At 38.3% G+C, this 16809-nt stretch overlaps 2 protein-coding genes across 2 annotated transcripts; both read left to right on the top strand.

Annotated features, from left to right (window-relative positions):
• Positions 1–8236: 8236 nt before the first annotated feature.
• Positions 8237–8599, top strand: LOC138910214 (uncharacterized). Its single transcript, XM_070201438.1, has one exon. It carries the CDS (start codon positions 8237–8239, stop codon positions 8597–8599), a length of 363 nt encoding a protein of 120 aa, XP_070057539.1.
• A 2929-nt stretch (positions 8600–11528) lies between these two features.
• On the top strand, positions 11529–16805 carry LOC104109933 (membrane-anchored ubiquitin-fold protein 3-like). The gene is made up of 3 exons (XM_033659636.2): positions 11529–12299; positions 14988–15158; positions 16276–16805. The coding sequence occupies exons 1-3, from the start codon at positions 12170–12172 to the stop codon at positions 16329–16331; spliced, it is 357 nt and encodes a 118-aa protein (XP_033515527.1). The 5' UTR covers positions 11529–12169; the 3' UTR covers positions 16332–16805.
• Positions 16806–16809: the final 4 nt, after the last annotated feature.

The raw sequence follows: 16809 nt of genomic DNA, 5'->3' as shown, positions 1-16809 counted from the left end.
CTCGAAGCCTGAACCTTGGGAGAACCCCCTCGTCTACTCGTCGTCTTCGAAGTAGCAGTAAGGGCAGTCATGGTTCAAGAAATTAAAGGTACATAATCTCTTATATATTACATTATTAAAACACTCGTCGATGTCGGGACGAGGTACCCACACCTCAAGAAACTGGCCCTGGCACTCGTCATAGCTTCGCGAAAGCTTAGACCCAATTTCCAATGCCACCCTATCTCGGTCGTCACAATTTTTCCTTTAAAAAGCATTTTACATAGACCCGAGCTATCAGGGAGGCTGACCAAGTAGTCCATTAAGCTAAGCGAGCACGGCATCACATATCAGCCTCGAACAATGATAAAGTCGCAAGTGCTCGCCGACTTCATTGCGGACTTCAGCGCAAAGATAATGCTTGAGGTCGAGACGGAAGCCGCTCAAGCTTCTCTCCAAACACAAGACCTATGGGTCCTATACACCGATGGCACATCCAATCCTTCTGGATTTGGACTGGGACTCATACTCGAGGTCCCTACCGGCGAAGTAATTCGCCAGTCCATAAGATGCCCGGATATGACTAACAACAAGGCCGAGTATGAGGCCTTAATTGCAGGGTTGAGGCTATCACTCAAATATGGGGCGAAGAGGTTGACAATCCGTTGTGATTCATAGCTCGTAGTCAACCAAGTCATATGGACTTTCCAAATCAAAGAACAAAGGTTGCAAAAATATCAAACCAAGATTTGTAAGTTACTGCCCAATTTCGATGAATGTCAGCTGGACCACATCCCGCGCGCCCAGAATGTCTAAGCGTACGGCCTCGCCAAATTGTCCGCAACCATCAAAAATACAATCGGGGATAAAAGTGTAGTCCACCTCCTCAACTCGTCGTTTGACCAAATCGAGGTAAGATCTGTAAGTTTAACTTGGGACTGGCGCAATTGTATTATTACCTACTTGTAGGACGACACACTCCCAAGCAACAAAAAGGAAGCTAAAAAGTAAGAATGCAAGCCGCCAAATACAACCTTCTTCACAATGACTTGTACAAGAGAACGTATGGCGGCCCTCTGCGAAGTGTTTGGGTCCAAACCAAACCCAACACATTCTCAAAGAAGTCCATGAAGGCCACTGCGACGCACATTCTGGTGATTGAGCACTCGTTAGGTGCCTCATACGGGCAGGATACTACTGGCCCACCATGAAAAAAGATGCCTCATAATTTGTGAATAAATGCAAACAGTGTCAGAAATACGCACCAATAATTCACCAAGCAGGCGAACATGTTCATTCAGTCACCTCCCCGTAGCTGTTTATCAAATGGGGAATGGACATTGTGGGCCCTCTCCCTGCAGGATAAGGTAATGTACGATTTCTTTTAATTTTAACTGACTATTTCTCTAATTGGTTGGAAGCATGAGAATTCGCCCAAATACGTGAATAAGAGGTAATCGCCTTCATATGGAAAAACATCATTTGACGATTCGGCCTACCCAAGGAGATTAGTTGCGATAATGGACCCTAGTTCATGAGAAAGAAAACCGTTGAATTCTTTGAGAAATGGCACATTAAGAGGATACTTTCTACCCCTTATCAACCAGTGGGCAACGGGCAGGCAGAATCCTCCAACAAGTCCATATTAAACATCATGAAGAAAAAACTTGAAAAACGTCAAGGGACCGTGGCCGGAAATACTCTCAAAAGCATTATGGGCGTACAGAACCACCCCGAAGATGAGCATAGAAGAGACACCCTATTTTGTGGTCTACGAAATAGAAACAGTTATGCCGGTTGAGGTCAGAGAGCCCAGCCTAAGGTTATCCCATAAAAGGGGCACCAGCAATGACGAGAGTAGAAGGCAAGATCGACGAATGAAGAGACATGGAGTACATAAGAATGGTCGCCCAAAAGCAGCATGCGAAACGTTACTACAACAAAAAGGAAAAAGTTCGACCGCTCAAAGTCGGGGACTACGTACTCAAAGCCAAAACCCAAGCATGCAGAGATCCACGAAAAGACAAACTGGGAACAAACTGGGACGGCCCGTACAAAATTATAGGCAAAGCAAACAAGGGTTCATTCCAACTAGAGACAATGGAAGGAAAACAATTACCAAACAATTGGAATATTAGCCACCTCAAGTACTTCAACTTCGAAAAGGAGAAGCGCCCCCCAAGTCATACTCTTTTTCCCTCACTTAAGTTTTGTCATATTAGGGTTTTCTCAAGGAGGTTTTTAATGAGGCGACAAAAGGGACACTTCGAGTCGAAGTATGCAAAGAACAAACTGATTTCTCTTTCATTGCCCGACTCCTAAAGACTCTCCGAGTCGAACAATGAAGGGAATATATATATCAGGACTGGGAATGGAAGGCCAGCAAATGCCCAAAGTTTGTAACTTTCTCTAATAATGTAATCAGAGCAACTACGTAAAAGTAATAGAAACTTACGTTTATCAAAACCGCCTTAACAAAAGGTTAAGTTTGACATAGCTCGTACAAACACCTATCGGTCTTCGGCCATAATTTAACGAAAGGTTAAGTTCGACCTAGCTCAAACAAATACCTACCGGCCCCTAACCGCGATTTGACAAAAGATTAAGTTTGACCTAGCTTGAACTAACACCTATCAGCCCTCGGCCATAACTTAACAAAAGGTTAATTTTGACTAAGCTCGAACAACACCTATCGGCTCTTGGCCACAAGTTGACAAAAAGTTAAGTTCGGCCCAGCTTGAACAAACACCAAACGACCCTCGGCCACAACTTGACAAAAGGATAAGTTTAACCCAATTCGAACAAATGCCTATTAGCCCTCGGTCACAACTTAACAAAAGGATAAGTTTGATCCAGCTCGAGCAAACACCTACCGGCCCTCGGCCACGATATGACAAAAGGTTAAGTTCGACCCAACTCGAACTAACACCTATCAGCCCTCGATCACAACTTAACAAAAAGTTGTTTGACTAAGCTCGAACAACACCTATCGGCCCTCGGCCACAAGTTGGAAAAAGGTTAAGTTCGACCCAACTCGAACAAACACCTAACGGCCCTCGACCACAACTTGACAAAAGGATAAGTTCGACCCTATTCTAACAAACGCCTACAGGCCCTCAGACACAACTTAACAAAAGGTTAAGTTTGACTAAGCTCGAACAACACCTATCAGCCCTCAATCATATGTTGACAAAAGGTTAAGTTCGACCCAGCTCGAACAAACACCTAATAGCCCTCGGCCACAACTTGACAAAAGGATATGTTCGACCCAGTTCAAACAAACACCGACCGAACCTCGACCACAACTTAACGAAAGATAAAATTCGACCAAGTTCAAACAACACCTATCGGCCAAATCTAATCAAAGAGACATACTCGACCTATGTAAGCAAAGGGTTTATATGACCCATAGTTATTCGACTCCAAAACTGTGACCAGCTAGAAGACAACAATAAAAAGTACAGAAAGTGAAACGAGCAAACAACAGAATAAAAAATATACAAGTTCAAAAACAAAAGCACAGGAAGAAGGTACAAGGAACAACTTTAATACTTCATATGTAAATAATGAGTTCTTTACAAAGGCTCTTGAAGACGCCACAAAAATATACAAGGAAGTTAAAAAGAAAAACTACTGGTCCTCACCATCACGACCTTCAGCGTTCTCGCCAGCTCGATCTCCAATGGCGACACCACCCTGACCACCAATACCCTCATTGTCTCGGCCCCAGCATCCTCTCTATCCTCGCACTAAGGGTAAATGAAACCATACCAAGCATCTTCCTCAAGCCGATCTATGCCGTCTTCCCCATCCTCCTCATCAGGTCGAGGCATAGGAGGGTGCAGCCACAAGCGAGCTGAGCTTCGCGAGCCTTAATCCGAGCATCCTCAAGGGCTGCCTCATAAATAGAGCCCGCTACATACAAGTCCCGAAACACATTTAGTCGGGCCTTAGCGTGGATCCACTCTTCGTACAACGCCTGAGGGACGTTAGAAAAATGAGAAACATTAAAAGAATAAGATCGCACAAGCAGTTGGGCCCTTTCGGCCTCTATAGCGTCAAGTCGGTCATGAAGCTTGGAGTTTTCCATGTCCAGCTCCCCGATCCTCTCCTCGAGACGATCCTCCTTTGCCCTCGCCATCGATTGATCATTTTCCCGCTCAGCTTAGAGAGTCTTATTCTTCAACTCGAGGATGTCTGCCTTCCTCCGAGCGTCTAACCGAGAGGACTCCGCCTTCTTGAGCTCCTCTTAGGCCTCTACGCCCCTACTAAGCTCGAGCTCCTCTTCTTTTCTCCTCATTGTCCCCTCGAGGATGTTGCACTTCTCTACGGCCTGCATCAGCTCTTCATCCCTCTTCTTCAAGTCATCCCTTAGGGCCCGCACGTCGCCGCCCTCACAAAGCCGACTTCGAAGATCCGAGTATTTACCGCGATACTCAGTATATTTTCCTTTCAACTTCACAAAGATCTCTTTGCACCTTTTCTCTCTCCGGGCGCTCTCAATTTCCAGAATAACCGTTTGCAAATCAAAGGAAAAAGCTCAGAACTTGGAACAAGCTAAAGCATTAGAAAAGGGTCGTACAACAGTACTTACCCTGAGAACAAAGCTGGCAATGCTCCTAGACAGAGAACTATCATCTATCTCCTTGAGGGTCTTACCCTCGACGTCGGAACAGAGAGGACCGAGGGCAGGGACTACCTCATCGGTGTTTACCATTGGGATCGTCATTGTCCCGAACCTCCCTCCAATCTCACCTCGAGCTGGGTGAGCCCCTCATCGATCATTCTCAAGTCATCCAAATCAACATCGGAGCCCAACTCATCACCATCCTAGGCAACGGTCTTCCCCCTATCACCAGTAGGCGAAGAGACATCTATGGCCGCTCGAGAGGTCGAAGCCTCTTCTTTCCACGGTAGTGCGTGACCTCCATCATCAAACATCCCATCCTCGATCGTTTCCCCCTCGGGATGCTCCAGCATACCCGCATCCACCTCTTCCCATTATGGGGCCTCGGAACCCACCCCAATATTTTCTCCAACATGGATTACGGATGTCTCTCGGAGAGTGAATCCTCCTTCCTCAGAATCGATGACTAATGGCACTTCTCCCCCAGCATCTATAACTCTACTATTAGGAGGCCGTAGACCCCCATTATCGGGGATGACATCATCATCCTCTTCAATCAACAAGAAGTGTTGAGGAACAAAAGTAGCAGTGCAGACAACGGCATGCTCTTGGATCGCAGTGGCCAAGGCGGGGATAGGTGCGGGGGATACAATAGTCGCAATAGGGGTAGAAGCCAAAGGCATAGCAGCCCTCCTCCGAAAAGATGGCATGGGTGCCCGGATCCTCCAAGAAGACCCCCTACCTGGGAAAGAAAAGGATGGAAATTAGTAAAACGAGCCGACATACGTCAAAAAGTACAACCACGGGCAGAGAAAATAAGTTGCTTGTTGAAGGAAGAGCTGGCCTAAACTTCTTTAAAAAGATTGGCCAGTCGCAGATCCCTATAGCATGAGGGAGAACCTGCTCGACCTAATCGGAAATGCACACGACTAGGGAAGGAGGCTGGTTATTAGCTGCAAGAAAGAGAAAATCATTTAACTAACTCAAAGTAATCAAAGGAAAAAAGAGAAAAACAGGACACTTACGTGTATAGTTCCAAGCCTTAGGGAAGTCGTCGACGTTATCCACAATGTCCTCAGTTCTGACATAAAAGAAGTCAAGCAAGAAATGGCGACTGGCCTTATCGTCCATCTTCACCACCAAGCACTTGCCTCCAAAGTGGCGAAGGCTTAACATCGTTCCATTATAGAAGCTAGTGGTGAACAGGCGCACCAAATATTGCAGCGTCACTTCGACCCCGGATAACTCGGCAAATTTGGCCAATATTCTGATAACTTTGTAGACGTACAGTGCAAGCTGAGCAGGGCAAACGTCATAGTGGTGACAAAATTCTTCCACCAACGGAAGAGAGGGAATGTTTAACCGATGCAGAAGGGGAAGGCATATAAAGCTCACTACCCAGGACGATGAACCTGCACCACGAACCCTTCAGCTGGGATCAGTTAGACGTGGTTGGGAAGACCAAACTTGGATTTGAATCCAGCAAACTCTTTGGATGCCATCGTCGATAGAAAATTCTCGGGTACCACATCCGCTGATCGGGCGAGATTAGACCTGGCATCGGGGTTGCAGCAGAGTATCTTCTCCACCGACGGGAAAGCTTCATCCTCAGCAATGGTGGAAACACTCTCCTCAAGAGTAGGGAACACAACTGCCAAGGGAGCAACGCGACTCCCTTCACCAGCATCTGAGGATAAGTTCGACATACTTTAAGATAATGAAGTAGAATGCAAGAAAGGGAGATTGTGATATGATGTAGGGCAATGGAATAGAGAAAGAATATTTAGAGAAGAAGACCGATATCTCAAAACTTTAGGAGCGCAAAATTTCAAATCCAGGTTTAACAACCCTTATTTATAAAAAAATAAGGCACCAAAACCTGAAACGTTTTGCCTTAATAGGCACCAAACCCAAAACGGCTCATCATAATTGGCACCGGAATCGAAAAGGCAGATCCAATCAATGGTCACACGTAAATCGAAGCAATACGTCAGAAACAGACATCATCATGACGCATGCCGTCATGACATCACCCCTTCTCTTGGACAATATGGCTCCAACAAATCACCCAAAAAAATTAAGGGACTTGAAATACGCGGCCCACTAAGAGCCATATCGCATGCTCGCCACGACGACTACGACCCATATAGTCTACTGGATAAGATCGACCATGAATGACATTATTCGCTCATTGAACTCGCATGTGAGGATGACCTCAACAAGCGGAGGTACTAACTGTATGGGCCAAAAATTATTTTTGATATGATTAAAGCTTATCAGCATTAAAAGGGCCTTCATGGGCTGCCATGTGTCACCGGTATGACTGCGACAAAGGCCTGCCCAAGGTGGAAGTGATCCCTTAAGATATGAAGGGAGGAGTCGATGAGTCATTGAAGATCAAGGTCGAGGAGTCATCGAAGATCAAGATCGAGGTCGAGCATTCATCTTAGATAGAGTAATAACGGGTAGTTTTAGGATAAGACACTAAAGAGAATATTCTAGTGGATATTCTCTGAACTTGTACTATTAGGGTTTTTAGGTATATGTTCCCTATAAATAGAAAGAGACATGATTATAGGGGGCATGAGATATTCACTTGTAAAAAATATACATTGACTTTCTCTATAGAATCTGGCTTTATTGCAAACATACAATATATATCTTTTTCTTAAGATTCTTGCCTAACTTTTCCACTCGATCCAAGAACAGTCTGAACATTCGAAGGCTCGTCAATCATTCATCATTGTCAGAAAGAATATCCATATATCTCAACCATTTTCGGGTGACTCACATGTTCTTATTTACTTAAATAACACATTCATTGCTAGTTATTGTTATTTAATACTATCCACTTCTTGTTGGGTCATTGAATATTACTAGTGTTGTCAACATTTATTACGATTTGGATAATATACGTATCATCTTACCACAAAATCAGTTAATATATCTTTTGGACATTAATATTGGATAAGAATGATTTTATTTTATTAAATCTAATTGTCTAAACCCAGAACTAAATTTTGGGTCAAACAATATGAATATAGATTCTCATTATTGAGCCGCTAAAAATATAATAATACCTCAAAGTTGCAAAATCAATGGAAATTTTGATCAGTTTAAAGAATTAGTAGATTAAAGAGCTCAAGTTTTTCTTGTATAATATATTTAATTCTCCAAAAATATTATATTTGCAAATAACTATTGTTGCCTAGATAACTTAAGTTTTGAACAAATACCAAATACTTAAAAATATAATTACTATAAGGGCATCTTCAACCCTCCCCCATTTCTCCATAATGGGGGCAATTTTTGCCATAATGGGGCTCCAATGCTCCCCTATTTTTGCCCTTAAAATGGGGGATGAATAGTGTTACTCCAGATATGGAGTGACACTATTCATCTCCTCCACTACTATTCATCATTATTTTATTATTTAACTCATTTAATTTATCTCTTTATATATACCTAATTATGTTTATGTAATATCATTATAATATTAATTTTACATCTTAACTTTGGCGTATAATTTTGATAAATTAATTTTCGTGCATTTATTATTTTTATGTAAAATTGTAAGTTAATTTTATTATAAGTTATAATTGTACAAAAAATATATAATCATCTCAAAAAATGAATGGTGCAAATATAAAATCATGTCGAAAAGATGTTAAACGTGCATTCAGAGTTTTGCAAGCTCGTTTCGCAATTGTTGCAGGACCATCACGTTTTTGGAGAAAAGAAGTGTTACATGATATAATAACTACATGTATTATACTGCACAACATGATAATAGAGGATGAACGTGATCTTAATGCACCAATTCATGATGATTGGGAATGTCCACCTCCAACGGTAGAAATGATAGTAGATAAAAATCATCGATTTGAGCAATTTTTAGCTCGACACAAAAAAATGAAGGACAAAGATGCTCATTTTGCACTTCGTAATGCATTAATAGATCATTTATGGGAGTATACTAGAGGTGGAAGTTGAATATTTATGTAATATTTAATATGAATTTTACCATAATGTAATATGTATTTAATTATCTTTCATCTCAATGATTTCACTTTTATTTAAATTATCCATTAATATATAGAATCTATAATATTTGCTTATAAATTATATTATTTAAAAATTTATGGTATAAAATAATTTTATATTAAATTATATGTGATGAATATGTAAAAAAGAAAAAAAGATAGAATTTCTTTAATAGAAATAAGAAAATAAAATTTAAATAAAAGATAATAATATAATATTGAAGAGAGAGAAGAATATAAAATGAAATATTCTTTTTTGTAGTGAAAAATGGAGTAATGGTTGGAGTAACTTTACTCCATTTTGGAGGAGAAAATGGAGGTAAGGGTTGGAGATAGCCTAAGGGGTTGTTTGGTTGCAAGTCAAAGGTACACTCTCGGATGGCTAGACTTGCTCAAACCCCATGCGCGTTAATTACCTACCTGAATTTAACTAATAAACACTAATACAGTATATTGTATTAATTCCAACAAGTTGTATTACTTGATAGTGTAAAAGTTTTTTATACTGTCGATATAAATAAGTTAAATCCTACTAAATTATATCATCTGGCAAAAATGATGAGATAAACCACTTTTAAATATTTAGCACTACACCAACAAAAGTTGTAATAGAGCGGTAAACATTTTTTCATTATTAATCAGAGATTTCGAGTTCGAGCACAGCGGAGTCACCTTATATTAAGGATACACTTAGATAGGTAATTTTTTTTAATACGTATATATAGACTATATGTTGACTCCCCTTGATTTTTTCATATATTTACCTTATATATTTTGACATTTCTTAATGAAAATCCTAACTCCACTATTAAATTTGAGCCCTAAATATATAATCGCCTTTGATAAATATCACATTATCCCCAAATGCAAAATTTTCCGGCAAGTCCAAATTTAAGCTGACCTCAATACTGAAACCCAAAAAAATATTTATTGCTACAAACTTCAAAGGCTGCGGGCAAAAGTGGGACAACGTTGGAGGCAACTTGTTCAAGATACTACGAACTAGTTGTCTAAGTACTATATTTACCAAACTTTCTATTGAGTTGTTGAATCTAATTCGGAAGCTGTCAAATGCCGCCCAAGTATAATAGTATACATTATCAGTTTCATTTGAATATTCCTGACTAGTTAGTTTTACTTGTATTTCTAGTTAACTCCTCAATCTTTTGCGATGAGGAAACAATGCCCTTTTACTTTTAAAACAGTAGAAAACTCGAGAAATTTTTAAAGTTTAGGAATATCTTATAAGTAAGTCCATATCATTTGTAAACAATTTAGCATTTCATTTTGTTATCTTTTATTTGTCAAAATGAGTTTGAGACTACTTACTACATTGCAAAAATTGATTACTCCGCATTGGATTCTATTGCTTTGTTATGATTAAAAAGTGCAATAGTTTTTCATATTTTTTTAAATTAAAATTGGATTCACATCTACTAATTTTATCAACTTTTTATACGTAATCTTTAATACCGAGTCACATCCCACGTTTGAATTGACTTCATTTAGGCAATTTGTGAACTAATGGATCATTTCTAGGAGAAGTTTTGGAGATTTTTTTACCTAATTCAGATACCAAAAGAAATAGAAGTAATTCAATCCTGGATATTTTTTAAAAAAATAGACAAGCAATAAATATGAACCATAACCGGGTAAGGTGAGTGAGTATTTTTGTGATTTCTAATAGTATAATCGATAATTTAATGAGGCTACCATATCATCTATAATGACATATATTTGATCCATGTAAATGGAGAAGGATAGTGAGTAACGGGTTTACCAATTGTTTGTGTTAGTCTCAATGGTGGATTACAAGAATATTAATAACTTAGTATAGAAATATTAATGATGTGAAAGGTTTTTTTATTTGTTATTAATACTTGTTCTACTATTTTGCTCAAGTCCGACTGAGAAAGAATTAGGAGTACAATAAATTAAAAAGATACATTGATATCGGGCAAAACTATGTTTAATGTTCCACTCTTCACCATTGATAAGCAACTAAAATGATAAAAAGAAAGGTATTTCCATTTTGACTTGCTATTTTATATAAAACGAAAAAAGATATTTGAGATATTCGGTTACCTTAAATATATCGTCAGCTGGCTTTACTTAGGGGCTGTTTGGCCATACAAAAGTTTTCACCTTTTTTTTTGAAAAAATAATTTACTTTTTTCGAAATCAACATTTGTCCATAAAATTTTTAATTTTCACTTGAAAATGAATTTCGAAATTTTTCAAAAATTTGAAAAACTCCAAAAGGATGTTTCTCAAAATTTTCACTTCAAATCACTCATAAAAATTCAAAAATAACCCAAAAATATATTCATGTTCCAACACAACTCTAACTTTTAAATACCATTTTTACTTGAAAATTATTCACCTTTTTTCCCGGAATTTTACAATTCTTATGTCCAAACGCTCACTTAATGATAATATCAAGCAGTGGCAAAACCACATGGTCATAAGGGTGGTCAATTGACCACCCGTCGTCGAAACATTACACTGTGTACATAGGTAAAATATTACGTTTTAGAGGTATATAACACATATTGAACACCCTTTGTAGGAAAAATATTTCGCTTCTTTTAAATTTGAATACCCTTGAGGAAATTCCTAACTTTGCCACTGGTATCAAGTTAAATTGCAATGCTCCAACTATAATTCAAAAACTCTCTTTTTTCTTGTAATTTTAGTGGTAAAATAAATATTGACATTGTTAACAAAATTTATTTATTCTTAACTCTTAAATGTTACTAAATATTAGGAGCATCATATTTCCTACTCAAAATGCTTTTCTTTTTCCTTAAGAAATGTAAGAAATATTTGGAGACAGGGTTGGTAATGCAAAATCCAAAACCCAAAGGATCTGGTGGTAATTAACCAATTTCTGGGATGCGTCGGCTTGTAAGTCAGTTTTACTGCATGCCGAAAAGGGAACCGACGAAGTAAGAAGTGTCGCTTTCCAAATCATTAGATTTTTCCCTGTTAAATACTCTTACATTGTAAACTTTCCAATTTGATTCTTTTTCATTTTCTCTCTTTCTTTCAACATCAAGCAATTTATAGCACCAAAGAAACAAACAAGTTTCTCACTCTTTCAGCTGACGCCTTAGTTTAGATTCATTCATCTTCTTTTTCACTCTATTCTTCATTTTCCTCATATTCATTTCTTAAAACTTTTTCCAAGACTTCCCATAAAATCTGATCCATTTCTGAAATCAATCACTTTGTTTTCCACTTTTTTTCCTTCTGAATTTGAAGTTGCAATCTTTTTAGTGAATTTCTATTTGGGTTTTTCTAGATTTTGAAAAATAGGGGGTGAATCAAAAAGTTTATTTTTGATATTTTCTTGGATTTGGGTCTGGTTGTGAGAAGTTTGAAGTGGGTCTTTTATTAATCTAAGCATTTGATTTGTTGGATTTTCTTGGAATTTTTTACCCCATGATTGTCCTTTGAAGTGGGAATTGATTTGTGTGGTGGATTATATTTGATAATTGTGAGAGATTGATTTAGAGAGATGGCTGCAAAAGAGTTGATAGAGATCAAATTCAGGCTTGCTGATGGCAGTGATATTGGACCCAATAAGTATATGCCCAACACCAGAGTTGATACTCTTAAAGAAAAGATTATTGCTCAGTGGCCCAAAGGTTTGTAAATTTTCTCTATCTTTACTTATTATGTTAATTTAGAGCAGTTTGATCCAATTTAAGAATAGTACTTTTTAAAAAAAATTAAATCCAGTCTTTTTCTTTAAGTGCATAATTTGTTTGCTTGTTGGATATTTTGGTGTTTGTGTTAGCAATTTGAAATTTAGTGCTTCCATTTAAGAGTGAACATATTTTGTTCTATTGACAATAAGCAGTTTCCTGTCCTTGTATTTTCTTGCTATTATTCTATCTTGGACCAAGGGGGAAGGTAGTGTATGAACTTAAATGAGTACTTTGTGATTTTTTTGAAATGGTTTCAGCTGATTGTTGTATTGACTGGAGTTTCTGCCTTATGAAACTGACCATTTAAGGAAAGTTAAACACCTTGTATTTTCGATCATAAGTGAAAGATTCTAAACAAGGGATATATGGAATGGGACCATGGATTTTCTTTCGACTTACCATTTCAATAATTTGATGCCAGTTTGCTAAGAGAATGAATATACCTGATTACTCTTTATGTTCCATCTTTTCATCCTTTGTGCCACCACGATCCGCTTATTGAATTTAAGCTCGGAAAGTCAATGTTTCGTGGACAAATAATACGCCAGTATAGACCTGCTGCATATCGATTAACGAAAAAGTAACACACGTATACGACCTCTATCCTTATATTGATCTTGAATATATATAGCAGAGGCAATTGTCCTATGGTGGTTATATGGATCATCAGTTTATTGAGTTTTTGATAATCTTACATACTTCTGCCCCTTAGTTGCGTATTCTTGACTACTATTGGTTGATTACATCTCCTGATTGTTTTGAGATATCCCTTCATTCCATGTGCCATTTTTTTGTGAATATTCTTAACCTGTTGAATTCATTTATAATTAATTCTGGTGTCTGCCTTAATGCTTGATATTTGTCATATCTGTTACATAAGAATGTGAAGTTTAATCAATGGCAACTATATTTGAATAATTGAAAGGAAATCTCTTTTAATTCACAACATTGATAAATAAGCTTACAATACATTAGGATTCTTACTTGTGGACTTCACCACCTCTTTTGCAAGAGCAGTTAGCTTCATTTTAGCAAATGTAACCCTCCGCTCATCAGACAAGTCATACCAGTCAAAATAGTCCTCCATAGCTGATAGCCAATCGGCAAATATAGTTGGATTGAGCTTTCCATCAAAATCTGGTAAGTCCATTTTGACCTTCTTTCTGATGTTCCCCATAGTACCTTGATTTTCATTGAGGGGTCCGTTTAGTAAAGGTCGACTTGATGGTGGTTGAGGCATCTGCAGAGGCCTTTTTGCCACAACTCTTTTTTCAGTTGGGTTAGTTGGTTGGTCAAGCTGTTGAACATCTTCTGCGGCCTCTGGTCTTTCATGTGAAACAATTTGGACAGATTCCTTTTTTCCATTCACTGATAAATCAGTTGGTGGCTTCGAGTTCTGCAACTCAAGCGCTCTCACACGAGTTTTTAGATTCTGAACTTGTTCAGCTAACTGCAGTAGCAACTCATCCCTTTGACTATCAGTTAGCTTCCCGAGTGAAGGTTTTCCCACATCATTTGACATGATGCTGACCCCTCAAATACCAAACAAAGAGAGTAGGTTCTTTTGTCCTGGATATGAACTGACAACGAGAGGGATGATAATATTGGCAAAAGTATATGCAGGGGAATTGAGGTTTTCCAGCTTAGAAGCTGAGAAAAAATGCAGAGATGAATGAGGTCAAGAAGAGAGAGAGAGAGAGAGATTTTAAATATATTTCTGAAATATTATGTTTTCTGCAACTTGAGGGTTAACATGCATTTTATAAGAACAATTACTTGGGCATCAAGCAAGGATGTGAGCAGGGAAGCAATTGTTTGTCAAACTTGCTTCCTCAGACTCCATAGACTTGCTGTCCAAGTTTTGACTATTGAAGCATTTAAAATACAAACACATAATACTGAAATACATAGAAGACACTATAGAACTCTTACGGGATATACTTATGAGTAGGAGTAAGGGAAAAAGATCCAACCACACCTCTCTCACTGCGCGGCTTTCTGCGTCTCACTGGTGAACCTTGGAGCATATGCAGCAGATTCCCCAGAAGCGTACCCACTTTAAGTACATATATGCAAACATACCTGCTAAGAAAATGAACTTAAACAACTTCAAGGTCTTAACCTTTCCTGTGACAATATTAGCTCTAGAATTTGGATCCTCCTTGTCATTTCCAGATCATCTTTATTAGTATTTGCATAACCTGTTTGCCAATAATTGCAAATTGATGAAAGTGGAGGGATACCTTCTGTCATCCCACTTCTTTTGCTTTAAATCCAAATAAAAAGTGTTTTATTTTTGTTAGTTAAACTAATGAAAAGACTGCGAATCTCCAACGACAATAAGGTGGGATGTTACCATTTGTTCATCTGTTACTGTTATGCATTAATTTTAAGACCTGTCTTAAAAAGCTACAAAAGGAGCGCATAATATGATGGGGGGGTGTTTTTTCCTTCTCCCTTTTGGTTTTTCCATGGCAACATATTCCGTGCTTTTTGATCAGTGGCTTGAATGTTTTATTTTAGAAGAAACTTAAATCTGGCAATCACGAATGTGCTGCTCTTAATTTAACTACTCGTTTAGTCAGCTAGGATCCTCTTTGCTAACAGAAGATCTCAATTTGGCAGATAAAGATTATGGGCCAAAGACAATAAATGATGTGAAGCTTATTAATGCTGGAAGGATACTTGAGAATAATAAAACACTTGGTGAATCCAGACTTCCAGTTGCTGAAGTACCAGGAGGTGTCATAACTATGCATGTTGTTGTACGCCCTCCTATGAATGACAAAAGCAGTGGTAAGTTACACTTTTTGTTATTCTCGGTACTCAGATCATGGTGACTGTGTATCAGATAGATGCTTTAATTATATCATGTACTCGTTTTTGAAGTACATGAATATAGTAGGACGGCCGTCAGTAATCGCCTGTAGCTCATGTCCCATTGAGGATACTCATAATAAGAGCATCAACTAGTATAACTGCTCAGATTGTCTTATCCTTTCTTGACATTCCTTTGTGAAAATCTTTAGCTATAACAGCTTAATTACATTGTCCTTTTTTTTCACATTCCTTCATCCAAGTCTATTTTTGTTTCACTTGCGATAGAAGATATAAAATCATGATGCGCAAAGCAAATCCTATCTGAAAGTATCAAAAAGCTATTGACTAACAGTATTGCTATATTTTATTTACATCGTCTAGAAGATAATACTCCCTCCCTCGTAATGTACTTGGTCCGTTTCCCTTGTCCGTCCCAAAAGATGACACCTTCTGATTTAGAACTGGTTAATTTAACACTCATTTTTCTGTTGACATAACTTGTTGTAAGTTCTGTTGGATACAGTAACAATTTTTTAGCTTGTCTACGTGCTAAAAAATTAGTACAGAGAGTAAGTATTAGGTGATAAATTCTTTTAGCTTGTCTACGTGCTGAGGATGACAAATTCTTTTGCTTGCCTACATCACACCCCTTGGGGTGCGGCCCTTCCCTGAACCCTGTGGGATGCTTCGGGCTGCCCTTTACGTGCTGAGGATGACAGCTCCAATTTGACTTCTCAACCGGATTCACTTACTCCCTTCGGTTGTTGGGGGGGGGGGGGGGGGTGGTCTTTTCTTTTGTACTGCTTATGATTGTCATTGTGCTGTTCAATAAGTGTTCAGACTTCAGCGAAACCAGTTAACTAAATTGTCAATACAGTTAGGGATCATTCCTGTGCGCAACCTGCATGAAGCTTTTTGGAAAAGTACTTGAGAGCTTCTTGACTTGCATAGATTTGTCTGCCTGGTTTTGCATTTCACATGTTTAGGAGAAAAATATATTCATTGTCTATGATCCATTTGTTTGAGCCTTCTTATGATTCCTTTTTTCCCACACTGAAGCATACTGAATAAATTGTTTATGCATTTGTCACAGATAAACTGCAGGACGATTCCCTGAAGAAAGGCAGCTGTGGATGCACAATATTGTGATCCATCTGACCAGATAATAAGAATTACGCCATGTTTAGTAAGATCCCATAGCTCATGGATTTTTCAGTAGCGGAACTTTTGGATGCTTTAAGAAGTAATCTTGAACGTTAGTGGAATCCAAGATGTGAAATGACGAAATTTGAAGTTCAAATATCATTGAAGCTCTTTGCTTTTACCTTTTTTCCTTCTCTTTTCATTGTTTTACCTTTAGATTTCAGCTTGGTAATCTAGAAGGCAAAAAGGGATTGGTGCCATTGCTGTGTAGGAACTTCTGTGGAAAGGATGTAAAAGTTTTACTTTCTTTTCCAGGTGGGGGTATTGGTATTGGGGGCAAACTAGTTACAAGCACAAACGAACCAAAAGAGCTGTTAAAAATCATAGATGGTTTGATTTCATTTGATTCCAAATTCAGGCATTTGTACCTTGTTACGCTATTTCTTCTGTTATTGAAGCTCCATTGTCTATGGCATCAAATCGA

Source organism: Nicotiana tomentosiformis, chromosome 4 (genome assembly GCF_000390325.3).
Source record: "Nicotiana tomentosiformis chromosome 4, ASM39032v3, whole genome shotgun sequence".
NCBI classification, from domain to species: Eukaryota; Viridiplantae; Streptophyta; class Magnoliopsida; order Solanales; family Solanaceae; genus Nicotiana; species Nicotiana tomentosiformis.
This window is presented reverse-complemented; position numbering and strand designations above follow the sequence as displayed.

Coding starts and splice junctions, on each gene's coding strand:
- LOC138910214 (XM_070201438.1), top strand. CDS start 8,237: ATGAATGGTGCAAATATAAAATCATGTCGAAAAGATGTTAAACGTGCA.
- LOC104109933 (XM_033659636.2), top strand. CDS start 12,170: ATGGCTGCAAAAGAGTTGATAGAGATCAAATTCAGGCTTGCTGATGGC. Junction 12,300..14,987: donor TATTGCTCAGTGGCCCAAAG/GTTTGTAAATTT, acceptor TCAATTTGGCAG/ATAAAGATTATGGGCCAAAG. Junction 15,159..16,275: donor TATGAATGACAAAAGCAGTG/GTAAGTTACACT, acceptor CATTTGTCACAG/ATAAACTGCAGGACGATTCC.